Source organism: Dipodomys merriami, unplaced genomic scaffold (assembly GCF_024711535.1).
Source record: "Dipodomys merriami isolate MVZ:Mamm:240054 unplaced genomic scaffold, mDipMer1.0.p SCAF_20, whole genome shotgun sequence".
Lineage (NCBI taxonomy): Eukaryota > Metazoa > Chordata > Mammalia > Rodentia > Heteromyidae > Dipodomys > Dipodomys merriami.
In genome coordinates this window covers 3184365-3202575 of record NW_027203382.1, presented here as the reverse complement: position 1 = coordinate 3202575, position 18211 = coordinate 3184365, and the positions used below count along the sequence as shown (strand labels likewise).

Below are 18211 nucleotides of genomic sequence, written 5' to 3'. Positions count from 1 at the left end.
TATGCCATTTGAGCTAACTTCTTCATATTTCTTGGTAAACAAAGTCCTCAGGGTATTTGCCTTGCTAACTCAATGATTACATAGTAAGTCAGCTAATATGTTAACTTTAAATCATTGATTTATAACTCAAAACTAAGTACTAAGCAAGAGACAAGACTCAAAATGCCCTTTACTCTCATAAGAATCTGAGGATTCCTGAATTAAAATTTCAGGAAGCACTGTGCCCTAATCACCAACATTCACCATTTAGCAAAGAATGACTCAGAATTTATGGATCAATATAGCAAACTTGAAAAGACAATCTTACTCGATGATTAAATTTGCTTTTCCTTTTAGTAAACATGCTTGACATTATGCCAAAACATAGAAATGTATTCTGTATTGACTCAGTAGACTAAAACTAGATTATGAATCTTTTAGAGTTTTTATTTAATATATCATCATCATAATGATTAAGTTTCAGTAAGGGAAATAATAGTGTGTATTAACTTCTGTGTAAGAACAGATTCATTTTCTAGTCAAAGGCCAGATTTTATACTGTGTTTCTTTGGCATTTTTTTGTGCATATCTATTACTTATATCCCCATCTACTTAAAGGTTTCCTCTTCTACCATTGCATTATTTAGGAATGTTTACTTCTGAATCTACTGTCTCTAGCTTTACACTTACAAAGGGAAACAGATATAATAGGACAGCAGATACAGTTTTGTCAAACGCTATCCATGAGTGTAAAATACACAGGCCCCTCCAAGTTTCTTTTCCTATAATCAGAGGAATAACATATGGTCTCTCATCACTTGCTTTCATGTACAGCCTTCAGTCCTTTCTTCTGAAAGGACATTCATGCCCTCAGTGGGAATGATCTACATTCTTCCACATCAATAATAATAATAATAACAACAATAATAACAAATAGCTAGTTCTTTTGATGAAAAAGGCAAATTTGACAATGATTAATAGGAGAAAGATGAAAGCAAAAATAATTTAAAATAATTAAGTAGGCAATGAAACAAAACAACTGTTAAAATAATTTACTCAAATTTTCTCATTTTTAAAACGAGTCAAAACTCAATGCCCCCCTAGCACTTTCCAATCTTTAGAACATTTCCTGGATTATTTAGGATCCAAATGAGTAAATGAGTGAAGCCCCTTGGCCGTAGAATTGCTTAGATGATAGTTATTTCTGCTTTGATTTGAATTCTATATCTTGCTTTGATTTCTGCCTTTGTGGAGATTCAAGAACACTAACAAATGGCTTCCTATTTTGGCAGCACTTTGACATGCCTCATGATATTGTTGCATCCGAAGATGGAACTGTGTACGTTGGAGATGCTCACATGAACACTGTTTGGAAGTTCACAGTGACTGAGAGTAGGTTTTTAAAAAAAAAAAAAAAAACCGTATTATATTTTTAACTGTCTGCATTTTCCATCTGTTTTAGTCTTTAAAACTGAAACAAAACATTTGCATTTCCTTCTCCTCTTCTTCATCATGATAATAAGAAATCAAGAAAGAAGGCAGTAATTTAAAGATTTTACAGGGACTTGACTACTATCTTCCTCGCATACCCAAGACCCTGGGTGAGACAGACAGATAGACAGACAGACAGACAGACAGACAGACAGAGAAACAGCAAGAGTGAGAGACAGAGAAAACAGACAGATACAGAGACTAAGACAGAGAAAGATACAGAAAGACAGAGACAGAGCTATACACCAGGAATTAAATTAATCTTCAGAAAGTGGAGAGAAACATTATTTTGTTTGGGTTTTCTTCTTTTTTCTTTTTTTTCTTTTTTTCCTGGCAGCTATCCCCTTGTTTCCACAGATACGCCACAGGAAATTCTTGATGCCTGAAGTAATGTCTGTTAAATTTAAAGCCTGTGTTAATTCCAGCTTAGTTCCAGAAGGAAGAGGTGGCTTTGGCAAAGCAGAAGGCTGATTGGCTTCCAAATGCAGCTTACTCCCACATGACTCTTTAGTGCTTGGTAACTGTTGAGCATTTAGGGACAGCACCATCTTTATCAGATATGTTTTCCCAAATGAGAAGCACTTTACACTTTCCATTTAGCCTTCAGCATTCCCAAAATACTGAATTGCTCTATTTTCAGTAATTCCAAATGTTGTCTGTGGACAGATTTGCTCCATCAGGTTCTAGCTAGTTAGTGTTTGACTTTTCTAATTGTGTTTTGAATATTATTTTTAACTCTTTAAAAGTAGGCTAAGCCTAGCTAACAAATATGTTTTCTAAATTGAAGTGGGATAAATGCTGAGCTGGCTGTGAATGTCAATATTCAGAGATGATTTTTTTTTTTGGGTCCAGTCGTGGGGCCTGAACTCTGGGCCTGGACGCTGTCCCTCAGCTCTTCAGCTCAAGGCTAGCGCTCTACCACTTGAGCCACAACGCCGCTTCCAGCTTTTATCTTTTTTTGCTTATGTGGTACTGAGGAATCGAACCCAGGGCCTCAGGCATGCAAGGCGAGTGCTCTAGCACTGAGCCACCTTCCTAGCCCCTCAGAGATGATTTTTAAATGGGACAAGTCCTAGCAGCAAGTGTGCATAAGAAAAGATTTCAGGGTAGCACATTTGAGGTATACAAAACTGAAATGACAAGGAGATGAAAATTTGGTGAAGAAAAATGTTAATAATAACAGAAAATATAAATTGTAACGAGGAGAATGTATAACTTATTTTAAACAAAAGTAAAAGCTGAAGTCTGAAGCTTTAATCAGATCCAATATAAGTCGTAGAGACCAATTTGGTAGTTGCCATATTCAGTATTATTCTGTAAATAACTTTGACTCTTTTTGAAATAAGGATCTGGTTAAAGTACACATAGATGCCTTTAGAATGCTCTAACCTCGAAGTTACTTCACATTTCCATGAAAAGTGTGTCTTTCACAACTTGCATTTTCAAAGAGGATCCTAAAGATACAGGTAGACAAAAAAAGAGAGAGAGAGAGATAATCCTAGCAACTTTTAAAACAAAACTTCTGGGCTGGGAAGGTGGCTCAGTGGTAGAGCGCTAGCTTTGCATGCATGAGGCCCTGGGTTCGATTCCTCAGCACCACATAAGCAAAAAGAAAAAAGCTGGAAGTGGCGCTGTGGCTCAAGCGCTAGCCTTGAGCTGAAGAGCTGAGGGACAGCGCCCAGGCCCAGAGTTCAGGCCCCACGACTGGACCCAAAAAATAAATAAATAAATAAATAAATAAATAAATAAATAAATAAATAAATAAATAAAACAAAACTTCTAAAACTCTTATGGATGGAAAAAGACTTCAGAAATATAGCCAATACCTTCATTTTTTCACATAGGAACATGATTCTTGATCTTAGTAAGATTCTACTTTAAGACCATTTATACCACCTAGTGGTTGGTACTGTATAAGGATGAATATCTGAGCCATGAAGGGAGGATTTTCAAAATATATGTGGATAGTCTCTTCCCCAGGTTATAGAAGAAAGGAACTACAGTATTAGTGTTGCTTTTGTGTGGTTGTGTGTGGTTGTGTGTGTGTGTCTGTGTGTGTGGTTGTGTGTGTAATGCCAGTCCTGGGGCTTGCACTCAGGGCCTGGTCTTGAGAACTGTCCCTGAGCTTCTTTGACTCAAGATTAGTGATCTGCCTCTTGAATATAGCTCTACTTCTGGCCTTCTCTGAGTAGTTTATTGGAGATAAAGAGTCTCACAAACTCTACTGCCTGGGCTGGCTTGGAACTGTGATCCTCAGACCTCAGCCTCTTGAGTAGCTAGGATTACAGGTATGAGCCACCAGTTCCCAACTGTTTGTTTTTTGAAAGTTTGCTTATGTGGTTTTGATAAAACCCTGGTTAAGAAACACTGCAATGTAGCATACAACTTTAAGGGGGAAAAAAACATATCATAATGCAGAACATAAGTCTGGAACATAATACCAGTAACACAGTAAGATTGCCATTGAAGATGAAAAATTGTTGGTATATTCATTAGTCAAATCTATATATGTCATTTATATATGTCGATTTAAAGACTTGTAATCCAACATGGTTGAATTAGTAATCATTCTAAGATTTAGGGTACATGCAAACAGAATCACTTTGTGTTACAGAAACAAAACAGTATCATGATGTCCAAAAGTCAAAGCTCATCATAAAATTAAGGTTCTAGAAAAACTATCTCAGTTGCCAAGTGATGGCCATGAGGCTCTGAGTACAATTTCAAGTACCAACAAAGAAAAACGAAAGGAGGAGGAGGAAGGGAGGAGGAGGAAGACAAAAGGAAGGAAGGAAGGAAGGAAGGAAGGAAGGAAGGAAGGAAGGAAGGAAGGAAGGAAGGAAGGAAGGAAGGAAGGAGGGAGGGAGGGAGGGAGGGAGGAAGAGGAGAAGAAAGAGAAAGGGAAAAAGAAGGAAGAAGAAAGAAGATCAAGAACAAGAAGTAGAAGCAGAAGAAAAGGAGAGGAGGAGGAAGAGAATAGCAAATTTATTGTGCTCAGGATATTCCCTAGGATATTTTATCCAAGAGCCATAGATGTGACCCCTAAATTATTATTAATATATTCAATGCATTAGGAAATAGTTTCCTAATGAAGCTAACATTAAAGTTAAGTTCTCAAATACTCTTTTTGGGAACTCTGATTTTTCTCTTTCTTGTGTTGTTACAGAAATTGAACATCGTTCAGTTAAAAAGGCTGGCATTGAGGTCCAAGAAATCAAAGGTTGGTCAAATTCCTCTTCCAATTGTGAAACCAAAGGCTATTTTTGTTGAATTCTTTTAAGACTCTTCATTGCAACTTAATTGGGCTAAAAATATATAGGCCTTGTATATTATCCATGACTTCTGCTATGTGCTGAGCCTTTGAACTTGCTTGATGCCACTGCTTTTTCTGATAAATGGAGTAGTCAATAAGGATCTCAAATCATTGATTCCAAGTGATGGAATGTGACTGGAAATGTAAGAAATTTATGACCAGTGAGCAGGAGAGGAAAAAAGGCAAATAGTTACTTTTAGAAGTATATTAACTCCAAACCAGCAGAAAGACTTGTTTATCAGAAAAGGTCTTTCCTTAACAGGTTCTAATAAAAAGAAGAAAAAATTACCCTTCGTGAATTAATGCTGTAGGACTGTGAAAAGATCAGTCATTCCCTAACTTTGTATCATAATAGTTCTTAGCCCTTAAGTTTATTGAGGGGTTCTACATGACAGGCACTGCAGCAGGTGTATTGGAAATGAAAGCATGCCTGTCCTCAAGGGACTTACAGCCTAGAGTGTGAGCGTGCACACTACACACAAATACACACACACACACACACACACACACACACACACACACACACGTCATTTGAGATTCATATAGGGAAATGGGATTTAGCTTCTAGAATGCAGCTACTGGTCTCATTTGGAATCTGTCAAATTATTCTACCCTTTTTGCAGAATCAGTTTGTATTTGAACATGTTCTATTCTCTACTGGACTTTTAGAGGCAAGAACTCACTACATTTCTTGTGAGGTGCTCCTAATGTTTAAGTAACAAAGTGATCCTTTTGATAGTAGTTTTAAAAATTATTCACCAAGATCATCTGACTTTACCTTAGAGTTACTTGTTTTCCTTTCTTATGAAAGCAGGCTTACAAGTGATGAAAAGAAGCAAAAACCAAGAGGAACTTTAAGGATTTTACATAGGCAGATAACAAAATACTGCCAGTGCAAGCTTGAAAAGGGCAAGAATAGTATAACTCAAACAAAGTAGCAATCATTTGGCATTTGTAGAGCTCCTTCCCTGGTGATACTAGAGCCATTCATTTCACACTGTACGCTACAGATGCCTTTCTACCCTTACATACAATTATTGGTAAGTTACATTTGTCCCAAAATAAAAATGTTGAAAAACATGGTATTGTTCACAATAGCTACTTAAGGGATGAAAGGGAGGGCTATATGAAAATAATTGGGCTTAATCCTTGCACCAGTCACATAAGGCTCACTATTTTCCCCATTTTACAGATGGAGAAATGAGGATCAGAATTATTACTGAGATTGTAAATATTTCAGGCAGATTTTTAAAATTAAATCCTTTATTCTTACCCCTACTACTATACAGCTACTATACGGTGACCTTCTCAATTCATTCACTGTAAAGTTCTCCAAGAAATGTAACATAAAAATGATTGTAGTTTTTACTGACATCTCTAAAATTTCAAAATGGCCTCAAACTAAATGGCTAAATAGAGCGCTCTGTCTCTCTCTCTCTCTGTCTCTGTCTCTCTCTGTGTCTCTCTCCTCTCCTCTCCTCCCTCCTTCCCTCCTCTCTCTCCCCCCTCTCTTTTTCTCTCTCTCTCTCTCTCACACACACATCCTTGGTTGTAGTGATTGAATTGCTTGTATTGTTTAGAACTGCTCAGTCATGCTGACCTCATCTTGAGAGATCACTGAAGGGTGAATAATGCCCTCCTATAGGCCACTTTCTGTCTCCTTGGTGCATACCACTGAGTTTGTTAGTCAGAAAACTTCCAGTTATATGGGAAAGCCCAGCAGCTCAAATAACAAAGTCTATTAAAGTAAGTCCAGTTTTTAATAGTGTACATTTGTATGCTAGGGGTTTGATTGTGATATTTTCACACATCTTCATTATATGCTTTGAATATATTCACTCCTCCATTCTGATGCCATCCCTCCCTTCTACCCTTTCCCCTTTCAAACCAGTCTAATTTTTAAATATGTTTTATTGTAAAAATACTGTACAAAGGGGTTACAGTTACATGAGTAAGGTAATGAGTACATTTTATTAAGCATTGTTGCCTCCTCCTTTGTTTTTCCCCTACCGTCCCTTCCTTAACTATCCCCACTCCCCGCCCCACAGCCCCACCAAAGTTATTTTCAACATAGTGTCTTGTGTATCTCATTGTTACAATGGGTCAACCTATATCCCTATTTAAGGATTTTGTTTTTTCCCTTCTCTTCCCCAAATTAGAAAAATGTATAACATGCAGGGCACCAACATCAAATACAGTGAAAACAGGGGTTATACCATGGGGGAGGAACATACAAAGAAACAAAAAAATCACCTAGTACATTATAAATATGTTAAAAAACAATAGCAAGAAAGAAAAAAATATTTGTGTCCCTATCTTGGGGTTCATTTCGCTTAACATCATCTTATATAGTCATATATACATAGTTTTTGACCTGTTTCTGCTTGTCCTAAACTTATACTAGCTATTGTAAATAAGGGAAACCATGGGACCTATGTTTCTTTGGGCCTGGCTTACTTCACTTAATATAACTTTTTCGAAGTCTTTCCATTTCCTAAAAATAGCTGATGTCATTCTTTCTGATGGAGGAATAGAATTCCATTTGTGTGTGTGTGTGTGTGTGTGTGTGTGTGTGTGTGTGTGTGTGTGTGTGTGTGTGTGTGTGTGTGTGTGTGTGTGTGTACCACATTTTCTTGATCTATTCATCTACTGAGTGGGTTGGTTTCATATCTTAGCTATGGTAAATAATACTGTGATAAACATAGTTGTGCTGGTAGCTTTAGTACCAGTCTAGTTTTCATACTTACGAATACCTCCTCGCAAATGAAACTATTCTCTTTTCCTTTGAATCCATATAACTTTCCTTAAACCTTGTTTTGTAAGATTATAGTCTTAATTACAAAAATATTTATAAATCATGCTTGTTACTAGATCTTATCTTTTGTCAACATTGTAAGGCTTCAAACTACACTTTACACTGGTGGGGGTGGGGGTCGGACATTCAAATTGAACAACCTAATAGATTCACCTTAATTTTAAATCTCCAAATTTGAGAGGGTTGTTTTTGTTTTTATATTGTTTGGGTGACACTGGGTGTTGCACTCAGGGTGTGGTGCTTGCTAGGCAGATGCTCTGCACTGGCGGTATATCCCAGTCTGAGTTTTCTTTGATGTCCCTAAATCTCAATTATGAACAGTTACATAGTAGGAGTTGCAAGAATAAGAGAATTACAGATGATGAAAACACATAGGGAGTAATTTAAAATTTCAAAGACAGTCATTAGAGATAAAACAGATTGCTCATCAAAAGTGTAGTCTTTATACTCCATCCTCAATAAAAGATGTTGATGGTAAATCAGTCTCAAGAATATTAATAAAACAAAGAAACCAACAAAGGAAAACGCTCTTTGGTGCAGGCAGCTTCTTAACCCCATGGAGAACAATACTTTTTGGAAAAACACTTTGCATTTAAGAGCAAAGCAGAGACAGAAAGACAGAGACAGAAAAGTCATAGAGAAAGAGAGAAGTCCCCACACTATACATACATTTTTTTGTTTTTCAAAGTATTACTTGCTAGCATTCCATCTAAAGCCTTCAGTCTTCCATTTCTCATCTCAGTAGTGAACTGAGTAGCACATGCTGTGTTGCTGTACATAATGCCCTTCATTTACTGTCCCAGATACTGAAGTACCTTCTATTAAAAAGGAGACTTACATGCCTGTGTGAGTGTGCACACACATAGGAATGCAGTTGTCTTTCTAAAGGTTGCAGTGCTTAAAAGAAAAAAGATAGCAGTGATTCTCAGTAGACTCCATGTGGAAAATGAACTACATGACTTTTGGGTGGGGATGTGAGGGAAAACCTATGAGAAACAGACAAAGGAAAGGGGTAACATGGTTTAAAATGGAATGTACTCATTACTTGACCTATGTAACATCACCTCTACAGTAACAAAAAATATATTATAAAAATAAAGTATTAGGGCTGGGAAGATGGCTCAGTGGTAAAGTGCTTGCCTTGCATGCATGAGGCCCTGGGTTCGATTCCTCAGTATCACATAAACAGAAAAAGCCGGACGTTGTACTGTGGCTCAAGTGGTAGAGCACTAGTCTTGAGCTGAAGAGCTGAAGGACAGTGCCCAGGCCCAGAGTTCAGGCCCACAACTGACAAAAAGAAAAAAATATTACTTGGAACTTGACATAGCAAAACACATTTGAAAAACATCCATCTTATTGTATATGTAGTTTATCACTGTACAATCGGAAAGAAATTGTTTTGTTGGAACAGTGAACATATGTTAAAATTAAAAACATTTATACCATAAAAAGATGATTTGAAAGAAATAGAAAAAAGAATATCTGAGACTTGTGGCTCACATCTGTATTCCTAACTACTCAGAAAGCTGAGATTGTTATTTGAGACCAATCTGGCTAAAACGTTTTCAAGATAGTATCTCAGCTAATAAAATGCTGTGGAATGCATCTGTCGTACCAGCTACATGGGAAACTAAGTGGGAGGATTGTGGTATTGACTGGTCCAGGCAAAAAGCATGACCTCATTCAAATAAATGACAAAGACCAAAAGGACTGTATGGGAGATAGAGTTTAAAACTCAGAGCCTTAAGAAACAAATGACTTTTTATATAGCATCTTTAAAGATTTATTTCCAAATACCTGTAAAAATGCTATGAGAGCTGTGACCTTGTAAGATTTTAAGACATTTTAGTTCTAGATGGATATAGCTAGCATCTTATAAAAGTGCTATGCTCAGTTCTTCTTAATGTTCCAGAAATCTACATCCTAGCTAATCTTAGTGTGGATGTCTTCACTCTTCATTTATCAAGGTGGCCCTAAGTTACTGGTATTTTTAATAACAAGAATTTAGGATAAAGTATGAAGGTGACACTTTTTTATTTTTTATGTTTGGGGGATTCTTAAATTATAAATATTATTTTATGATAAAATTTTAAGATTTTTATCTATAATGGCTCCTAAGAAGAACAGCAATATTGCTTCTTATAAGACTGACCCTTAAAATGTTTAGCCTCTTCTTAAAAACAATATACAACATCTTTTAAAATATTGAACATATTTCAGCTTGTTCCAAAACTTAAAATGTACAAGCATTTTTAGTAGCTGACACTCAAAGTACAAAATCTGGTGTGGAAATCTTGAAGTTCCAAAGTGGTATGTACCTTCTGCAAGTTCACTAGGTTATTTCTGTGCATTTTCTATGAATGCTAGGCTGACACATTTTTGTCTCTCACAAATGTCCTTCACTTTTCTTTCCATTTAATGGAGCTCATTCTTGGCTCTTCTTTGTCAAAGTTACCAGCATATTGATTATATTAACTTCAAATAGATCCACATAATGGCAAATAGACAATGTTAAGTAACTGTTTGGGTTACATTGAAACAGAAGCAGACCCTTTGTCAAACAGCAACAAGTTCTTGAATAGTTCAACACCAAGCAATTAATTCTTAATATCATAATATATTTTATTGTTTTTTTCTTCCTACTTTGACGTGAACCAAGTTTAAATACAGAGCAACTATATGTAGATTTTCTACAGTAAGAGAAAAACTGGCATAGCAGTGGCCAAAATGAGTGTGAATCACAGGCACTGTTCTCTTTGAAACTGAGATTTTAAAAGATCAAATTGGAACAAGATCTGGGAATCAGTTCTTTTCCTTCCTTCCTCTCCAACTTGCAAAGAATCATTTGAGTGGACAAGAGAAAACATCTAGTCTCCCCTTATCCATAGTACAGGGAAGGAAATGAAGAATTTGACACCATCCTCAAAAACGCCTGACATGGTGTCAGAGCAATAGATATGCTGAGACTCTAAAGGGACTGGCTCAAAGTGTTGAAGCGAAAGTCTTCAACTTGCCTGTTTATTTGTATCATAAATTATATTTATAGTGTGCTGTCTAATTTTGGAAGCATTTCCTTGTAGAAGATTCCAGCAAGCCATTAAGTCTATATATACTAAACATCACCTCATTTTCCGGATTGTGTTAGGCTACCTATTTTGCCCATTTTGTCAAAATCTCTATGAGGCCATATCATGCACTGTATATCACAGGTAAGAAAGAAATGCCAAGACACTGAAGTTCCAGAAACCGTGTGATTGATTGATTGATTGATTGATTGATTGATTGATTGATTTAGTCGGTTGTGGGGCTTGAACTCTGGGCCTGGGTGCTGGCCCTGAGCTCTTCAGCTCAAGGCTAACATTTTACCATTTGAGCCACAGCCCAGGATGACTTTGAACCACAATCCTCAGATCTCAGCCTCCTGAGTAGCTAGGATTACAGCCCTGAGCTACTGGCACCTGGCACCTTGTGATTCTTGTGGCAAACTTTTAGCCCAAGCAAATTCTTACCAGCCTTTGTACTCCAAAAGATTCTGTACAAACACATGTGCTTCTTGGGTCACAGAAGCCTCAAGTACTAATCTCATTTAAATCAGTACTTATTAGGATCAATGAAGTATCTTCTTGTACTATGTTTTCCTCCAGCAGTTCTTCAGATCTGATAACTACCTATACCTGCCAGTGTCACAGAGTAGTAGCATCAGTTTCTTCCATCACCAATGAAATGATAAACATTTAACTGCATTATCTTTTGTTGATAACTATGTAAAAGAACCCAGTCCCCCAAAAAAGATAGGGTTGCTTTTCCTCACTAAAGTCTTAGAATTAATATGTCTAAGTATGCATATAATATGCAAAAAGTTCATTGAACATGGAAGAAGTTAATAAACTGGAAGTACAAGGAAACAAATACTTGATGAGCACTTACATCTGATGGTTTTATGAAGGAAATGTTGTTCTCACAGTTTTATACGTGAGGTTACTTAAGGCCATATTTAAGTAACTTGCCCAAAGTTATAGAGCTCAGGTACAGGAGAATTGGAATTCAAGCTCAAATTTGTTTGCTGTTTGATCTTAACTTTAGAAAAACACAAACAAAGGATTATGGGGATTTTGGGAGTTATAACTAAGAAAGGAAATGAAGCGTAGAGTGAAAGAAACACTTTGAAGTGGAAAACCATATAGGAATAACTATTATCATTATACTTGATACCTGCCTTCATCTGTTTGGATGCAGACAAAGACACACGAACCCCACCTACATGCAGTATTTTCAACAAGTTCTTTGTGAAGAGTTGTTGACTTGACTGGGCAGGGGTGGACGGGAGGGTTGTGAGATCTCTAAGTCAGTTGAATATTGTGAACTCTTCTTTCCCTGAAGAAGCCGAGACAGTTGAATCCAAAATGGAGAACAAACCCACTTCCTCAGAATTGCAGAAGATGCAAGAGAAACAGAAACTGATCAAAGAGCCAGGCTCGGGAGTGCCTGTGGTTCTCATTACAACCCTTCTGGTTATTCCGGTGGTTGTCCTGCTGGCCATTGTCATATTTATTCGGTGGAAAAAATCAAGGGCCTTTGGAGGCAAGTAAAATGAGCCCCTTGAACTTGGAACCTGCCTTTGAAAAAAGTGTTTGGCCTAATTACCTTCAGGAGTTTGTTCCTAATTTTTTTAGTGTCTTTGGGAGTTGTTTTGTTTTGCTTTGATGCCCTCTACTGTTTTTAATGTTATTGTCTATGTTTCAAATATTGTCTGTAATTAGTTTCTGGTAGAAAATATGTCTGGACACTCTGGAGTTTAGGTAGCTCACTATAGTATAACATTTACCATTGTCTGTTAGCAATTGCCTTATACCCAATTATTATCTTCAATGAAACTATGTGTAGAATCAGTGAAGGATTGGCTGACCAATCAGAAAGTAGATGGAGGTGTGTGGTGCTAGAAGCATCTCCATCCTCATAGTACTCGGATCTGCTGTTTTGAAGCTGTATTTATTTCCCACCAGACTGCCATTAGCTCCTAGCTACATGACATTGGGCAAGTTACTTAATCTCTCTAAACCACAGTTTCTTCGTGAATAAAGTAAAGATGAAATACTTACCCTGTGAGGCTGTACAAAATTAAATGGAATAATGTAAATGAAGCATTATACAAAATGCTTGACACCTAAGTAGATTATGAAGAATTGAATAATGAGAGACATGTGTTTCAAACTTCAGAATTCTCAAGAAACCAGTATTTCTACAAGAAACCATTTGGTAGATTTTGAATGGGCATAATTTTGGCCATCAGTCTTTTTCAACTAAACAAAGTGGAGTTCAATAATGGGGTCAGTATTTTATAAAAATCATAATTACAATGTAAAACCCAAGAGCTGAGTTCCTTTCAGGACATCCAAATAAAGAATTAGCTCAATCCTATTTTCCACCTCTCAGTAGCAGTCCCTTGGCAGAGTCCCCAGTTTCCCAGGCAAGAAAGCATAGTTGTGCCTGCAAAGGAATGTGTGGACCATCATGAGAGGCAGCATTTAACTAATAAATAGCATCTGATCCTATTTCAGGTTCAGGCGGCCATGGCTGGGCGTCAGTGCCCATGGCAAAACCCTGACCCCGAAAAGGGGTACTGTTGGAAACAGAACACCAGGAAGTCAATTAAATAAATTGTAAAAGGAAATTTTTCTTCCACTGCCTTTTGCCTTTCACCTGCAGTCATAAAGCTGCAAAAGTAGAGTTAAGTGTTCCAAGAAAGGACTTCTGCTGACTGTTGTTATGGATCTGGAACTGTCATAAACAAAAAGAGAAAGACACACCGTCTTCATTTACCACTTACTGATATGTCTCTAGTACAAATAACAGTCCTTCACACTAGAGGCTTAATAAAGTTATTAGAAAAATGATTGAAAGATAGAAAATGATTGAAAGAATGAATGGAGCTCATAAAATAAGGACATCTGAGAGGATTATATGATGTGACATGACATACAGTGGCTATAATAGAGGGTGATAAGTATGGTAATAAATACTCAAATGAGGAGCACATGGGGCCTGGGGGCAGGTAGCAGGAATTCTGCTACCCATCTCAAAGTAGAAGAAAGAGTGACTAAGGAGTCAGGAACGTTTTGTCTCTCCTGCTTGCTTCTAGGGAGACAAAACATGGCAAAACCTTACAGGGATGTGTTGGAAAAGTAGAAATCCAGCCTAAATCACAGGAAATGTCCATTGTTCATCCACCGTGTATTTAGGAAAAAATGTAATGCCATGCTGTTTGGTCAAACACATTTAATTCCAAAAGTAGAAATTGCCAGTCTAATGTTTGACTTTCTAACAGTCCTATCAAGTCGTTCTCCCCTTTTTTGTCTTCCCCTTTCCTATTGATTCTTCTGCCTTTCTTCTGTCATCAATTGTCTCCACAATGTTGCTTCCACTCCCAGGTGAGAGGCCTGATAGGCAACCTGAGCCTGGCTTCTCTGACTGGGAAATGTGTCTGGAGATACACAGCAAGGGAAATAAAATGAAATCCATTGGGTGGCTGCCTCCACATGAGAAACAGAAAATCAGTTCCCTCACTCATTCCTGTGAGAAATGGAAGCCCCACAGTGAGCACTTCAAGTGCTTGGAGATTACTCAGTTGGATGTCCTGCACCTTCATTTAAACTTTCCTCAAAGGGGAAAAGCTCTACGTGGATCCAAAGCTCTTTTTAATGTATACATATATATATATGTAAATTATTTTAAGTAGTTGTACAAAGGGGTTTCAATTCAACATGTCAGCTTAAAGAGGTCACATACTGTTCTTAAGAGAAAGCCTACCACAGCTATTCCTAAATTGTAGCAACCAAAGCTTTCAATTTGTTTTTACAAATTATTGGTAACTTAATTCTGCCCAAATGCAAATAACAAAAATGTGTTGAGTGTTTACTGTATATGCACCAGATACCAAGTCTCTAAGCTCATCAGATGATATGTCCTATCTAAAACCTTATAGACAAGGCCATTGATCCCTCATTTCTCAGAGAAAGAAAAAAATCTGAGGCTGAGGGAATTCATTTATCAAAACTGTAGTTTGTAAGAGACACAGGTAGGAGCTAAAGCTTCATTTACACGTTGGTATCTGTGAATCCCAGACCTTTATGTACTTATTTCTTTTCTTAAATGTATGTATAAAAACCAAGCCTCCTTAATCATTTAAAAGTTCCTGGTTTTGTGTTGAAAGCTGAGTCCATAGATTTTGGAAGGTGATTAGGACTTACTTTGAATTGTGCCATCTTTTGTTCCCCCCACCCCAACAGATTCTGAACACAAACTCGAGGCCAGTTCAGGAAGAGTGTTGGGAAGATTTAGAGGTATGCTGTGACCTTTTAGAGTCTTTGTTTGGTTTAAAGTCAACAGGCTCTTTTTCCCCTCTTGATAAGCAAGGAGACATTTCCTGATTTGACTTTTGGTAGTCAGTAGAACATCCCTTAGTATAAATGCAGAATGCCAATCATAATCTAAAGGCTTTGGTAGCTCATTACCCAGTTACCCCTTTTCTAATAAAACTCATCTTGTCATTCTGTATTATCAAATTTGCTTTCCCTGCCTTCTTTCCAGTTTCATTTTTCTTTGGTGAGTTTTCTGTCACTCATGTTGGCATGTCAATGTGGTCATACTGAATATGACCTCTTCAGAAAGTCATTGAAATGAATTGCTGCTTGACACATGCCCATTCTGGAGAGCCGGGGACAAGCTGAAGGTGAAAAGTGAATGTAAAATGTTCTTGTAAAAACCCATACTTCTGGAAAGATTTTATTCCTTATTTTAATAAGTCTGGCAGTGATATTCATCTGTTTCTGTAGTAAAAGCATATCTGAATGTCACTCCTTTAAAACAAACTATCTTATCCCCAAATTTGGACCTCGTTTACAATTCAACACTCTCATGGAAACAAAAAACTCATGCAAAAACATGATTTCAATTCTACATTATTAATTTGCTTTCTTCAGGAAAGGGAACTGGAGGATTAAACCTTGGAAATTTCTTCGCCAGCCGAAAAGGTTACAGTCGCAAAGGGTTTGACCGCCTTAGCACGGAAGGGAGTGACCAAGAAAAAGATGAGGAAGATGGGAGTGAATCTGAAGAGGAGTATTCAGCACCCCTGCCCGCACCAGCAACTTCCTCTTGAACACCAGGCTTTCATTTGGCTTGAATGAGATTTACCAAGAATGCCAGATTCCTTTTTCCTGTAGCACGTTTAAAGTTTTGTGCATTTATTATTGTCCACTGTACTAGTCTGTGTGGGACTGTACACAATTTATTTACTCCATTTTGGTTAAGTTGGCTTCTGTTTCTAGTTGAGGAGTTTCTTAAGAGTTCACAACAGTGCCATTGTCTTTCTATGAACATAGAATAGAGAAACAGTCCTCTTCCTCCATCCTAGTTATGAATCTAATGATGGAAGGTTTGCTCATTTACATTTTTGAGACTTTTTTGTGGATGTAAATAACCCCATTCTCTGCTTGAACACAGTATTTTTCCCAATAGCACTCCATTGCCAGTGTCTTTCTTTGGTGCCTTTCCTGTTCAGCATTCTCAGCCTGTGGCAGTAAAGAGAACCTTTGTGCTACATGAGGACAAAGCTGATAAATCTCCTATTTTTTTAAAATCACTAACATTATATTGCAATGAGAGAAAGAAAAAAGTCTCTATTTAAATTCTTTTAATTTTTCTCTTCAGTTGGTGTGTTTCTGGGATGTCTTATTTTTAGATGGTTACGCTGTTAGAACACTATTTTCAATATCTGAATGTAATTTGTGTAATAAAGTGTTTTCAGAGCATTAGCTGTCAGAGTGTATTTTGTGATTTTGACGTATTTGCAGAATTTGTATACTTTTCTAATTGTACAAACCACAGATATTTAAAACTTACTCCATGTTTTCAATTGGAACATATTGGCTGTGCGAAAGTTAGAATATGTTTTTTCCATAGGCAAAACAAATTTAAGATCTTTCTAAAAGCATTTGTTTGTTCTCTATGAAGAGTCAGTTTTTTGCGGGTCATATTTTGCCTGTAGTATATTAGCCAGTAAATTTTAGTGAAGGGTGGTGACAGCTAAGAGGAAATCGATCCCAAATGATGTGGACAAGTAATTTCACTAATTTACTAATAATAATGCTTTTAAAGAATAATCTCATACAAATTCCTGTCTATCCTTATAATCCTATGGATATCTCTTACTGGGACTGCAGATTATTTTTAGGATACTATTTCCATAATCCATCAATGGAATTTAATATAAACATGATTAATATTCATTTTCACAATGATTGGCCTATAGAACCTTTTCTTCAATATGTCTACTTCCATTTCAGGCATCAGTAATCTCTAGTAATCAGAATACTAGAGATGTAATTGACTAATCATGAAAATAGTACAAACTACTAGAAAAGATGTTTGAATGGTTTCTAGTTATGTCATTTTTTTTATTTTCAATGCAATCTAGATTTTTCCTTCATAATTAATCCCAAGGAGGATCTGGCTGGAGGTTTTTGTTATTTTCAATATATTGACTTCATATTCCTATTTTATATGTCCTCGCCAAGTAAAGGCTTCAGTTATTTCCATGTTCCTCATTCTCAAAGGCAAAATATGTTTTACCTCCCTCTGACCATTCCTTTAAGCCTCTTTCTCCAAATCAGGGTATGGAGTTAACGATAACACTGTTCTTACATGTGTGTACAAACTCACTGTAACTTACTATTTTTTTAAATCAGAATTAGTCCAATACCCTGAGCCAGGTGCTATATAGGTTGGCTTTGATGCTTTTCAGACATTTTCAAGCTTAAATAATTGGTTGACATTTAACAACATTCTTTGTGTACTGCAATATTTGATCATCAGTTCTATCCAGTAAATTTAAAGAGAAAACACACACCTAATACTGTTCTTGAGAAGTTTTACAATGGATTCATTTATGAAGTAAAAACAACTCAAGTGATAATATGCACGGAAACAAGTGAAAAAAAGGGGGAATTTTTTTCCTAAAAATGGAAAAATCAACAAGATTAACTCCCAATCATTTTGACTTCAGATTTTCTAGATGCCCAATAAACAAAATTGGATTTTTTCTAATTCACAAATTCATTAAACATTTCTTAATTCTAATATTATGATCACAAAGTGTAAGGTACATTTTGATGGTCTGTTCCTGTGTATGACTTTTAATATAAGCACATTCTAAGAAAGGAATTATAAAAGAGAAAATTTGGAAAAAAGAAAGTGCTCTTGGACTTTAAAATCCTTTAGCTGGGCACCAGTGGCTCATGCCTGTAATTCTAGCTACTCAGGAGGCTGAGATCTGAGGATCGCAGTTCAAAGCCAACCTGGGCAGAGTCTCCATGAAACTCTTATTTCCAATTAACCATCAGAAAACCGTAAGTGGCGCTGTGGCTCAAGTGGTAGAGTGCTAGTCTTGTGCTGAAAAGCTCAGGGTCAGTACAGAGTTCAGGCTCAGAATTCAAGCTCCATGACCAACAAAAAATAAAATAAATAAATAAATAAATAAAATCCTTTAATCTTCTATCTAGTACACCATCATTCTACTATTAATTTAATTGAATTAATTTTAATTAATAATTTAT

At 36.7% G+C, this 18211-nt stretch overlaps 1 protein-coding gene across 12 annotated transcripts in view; it reads left to right on the top strand.

The window, feature by feature from the left end:
• Positions 1–16408, top strand: part of Pam (peptidylglycine alpha-amidating monooxygenase) — a 307793-nt gene extending 291385 nt beyond the window's left edge. For 3 of the 12 annotated variants that reach the window (XM_070031002.1, XM_070031009.1, XM_070031003.1), the window contains 5 exons: positions 1272–1371; positions 4637–4690; positions 11979–12179; positions 14885–14938; positions 15578–16408. In XM_070031002.1, the coding sequence (XP_069887103.1) occupies positions 1272–1371; positions 4637–4690; positions 11979–12179; positions 14885–14938; positions 15578–15756 (588 nt within the window). In that variant the 3' untranslated portion in view covers positions 15757–16408. The remainder of the gene's footprint in view (positions 1–1271; positions 1372–4636; positions 4691–11978; positions 12180–14884; positions 14939–15577) is intronic. The other 9 variants (XM_070031004.1, XM_070031010.1, XM_070031013.1 and 6 more) reach the window with 5 other exon arrangements.
• Positions 16409–18211: the final 1803 nt, after the last annotated feature.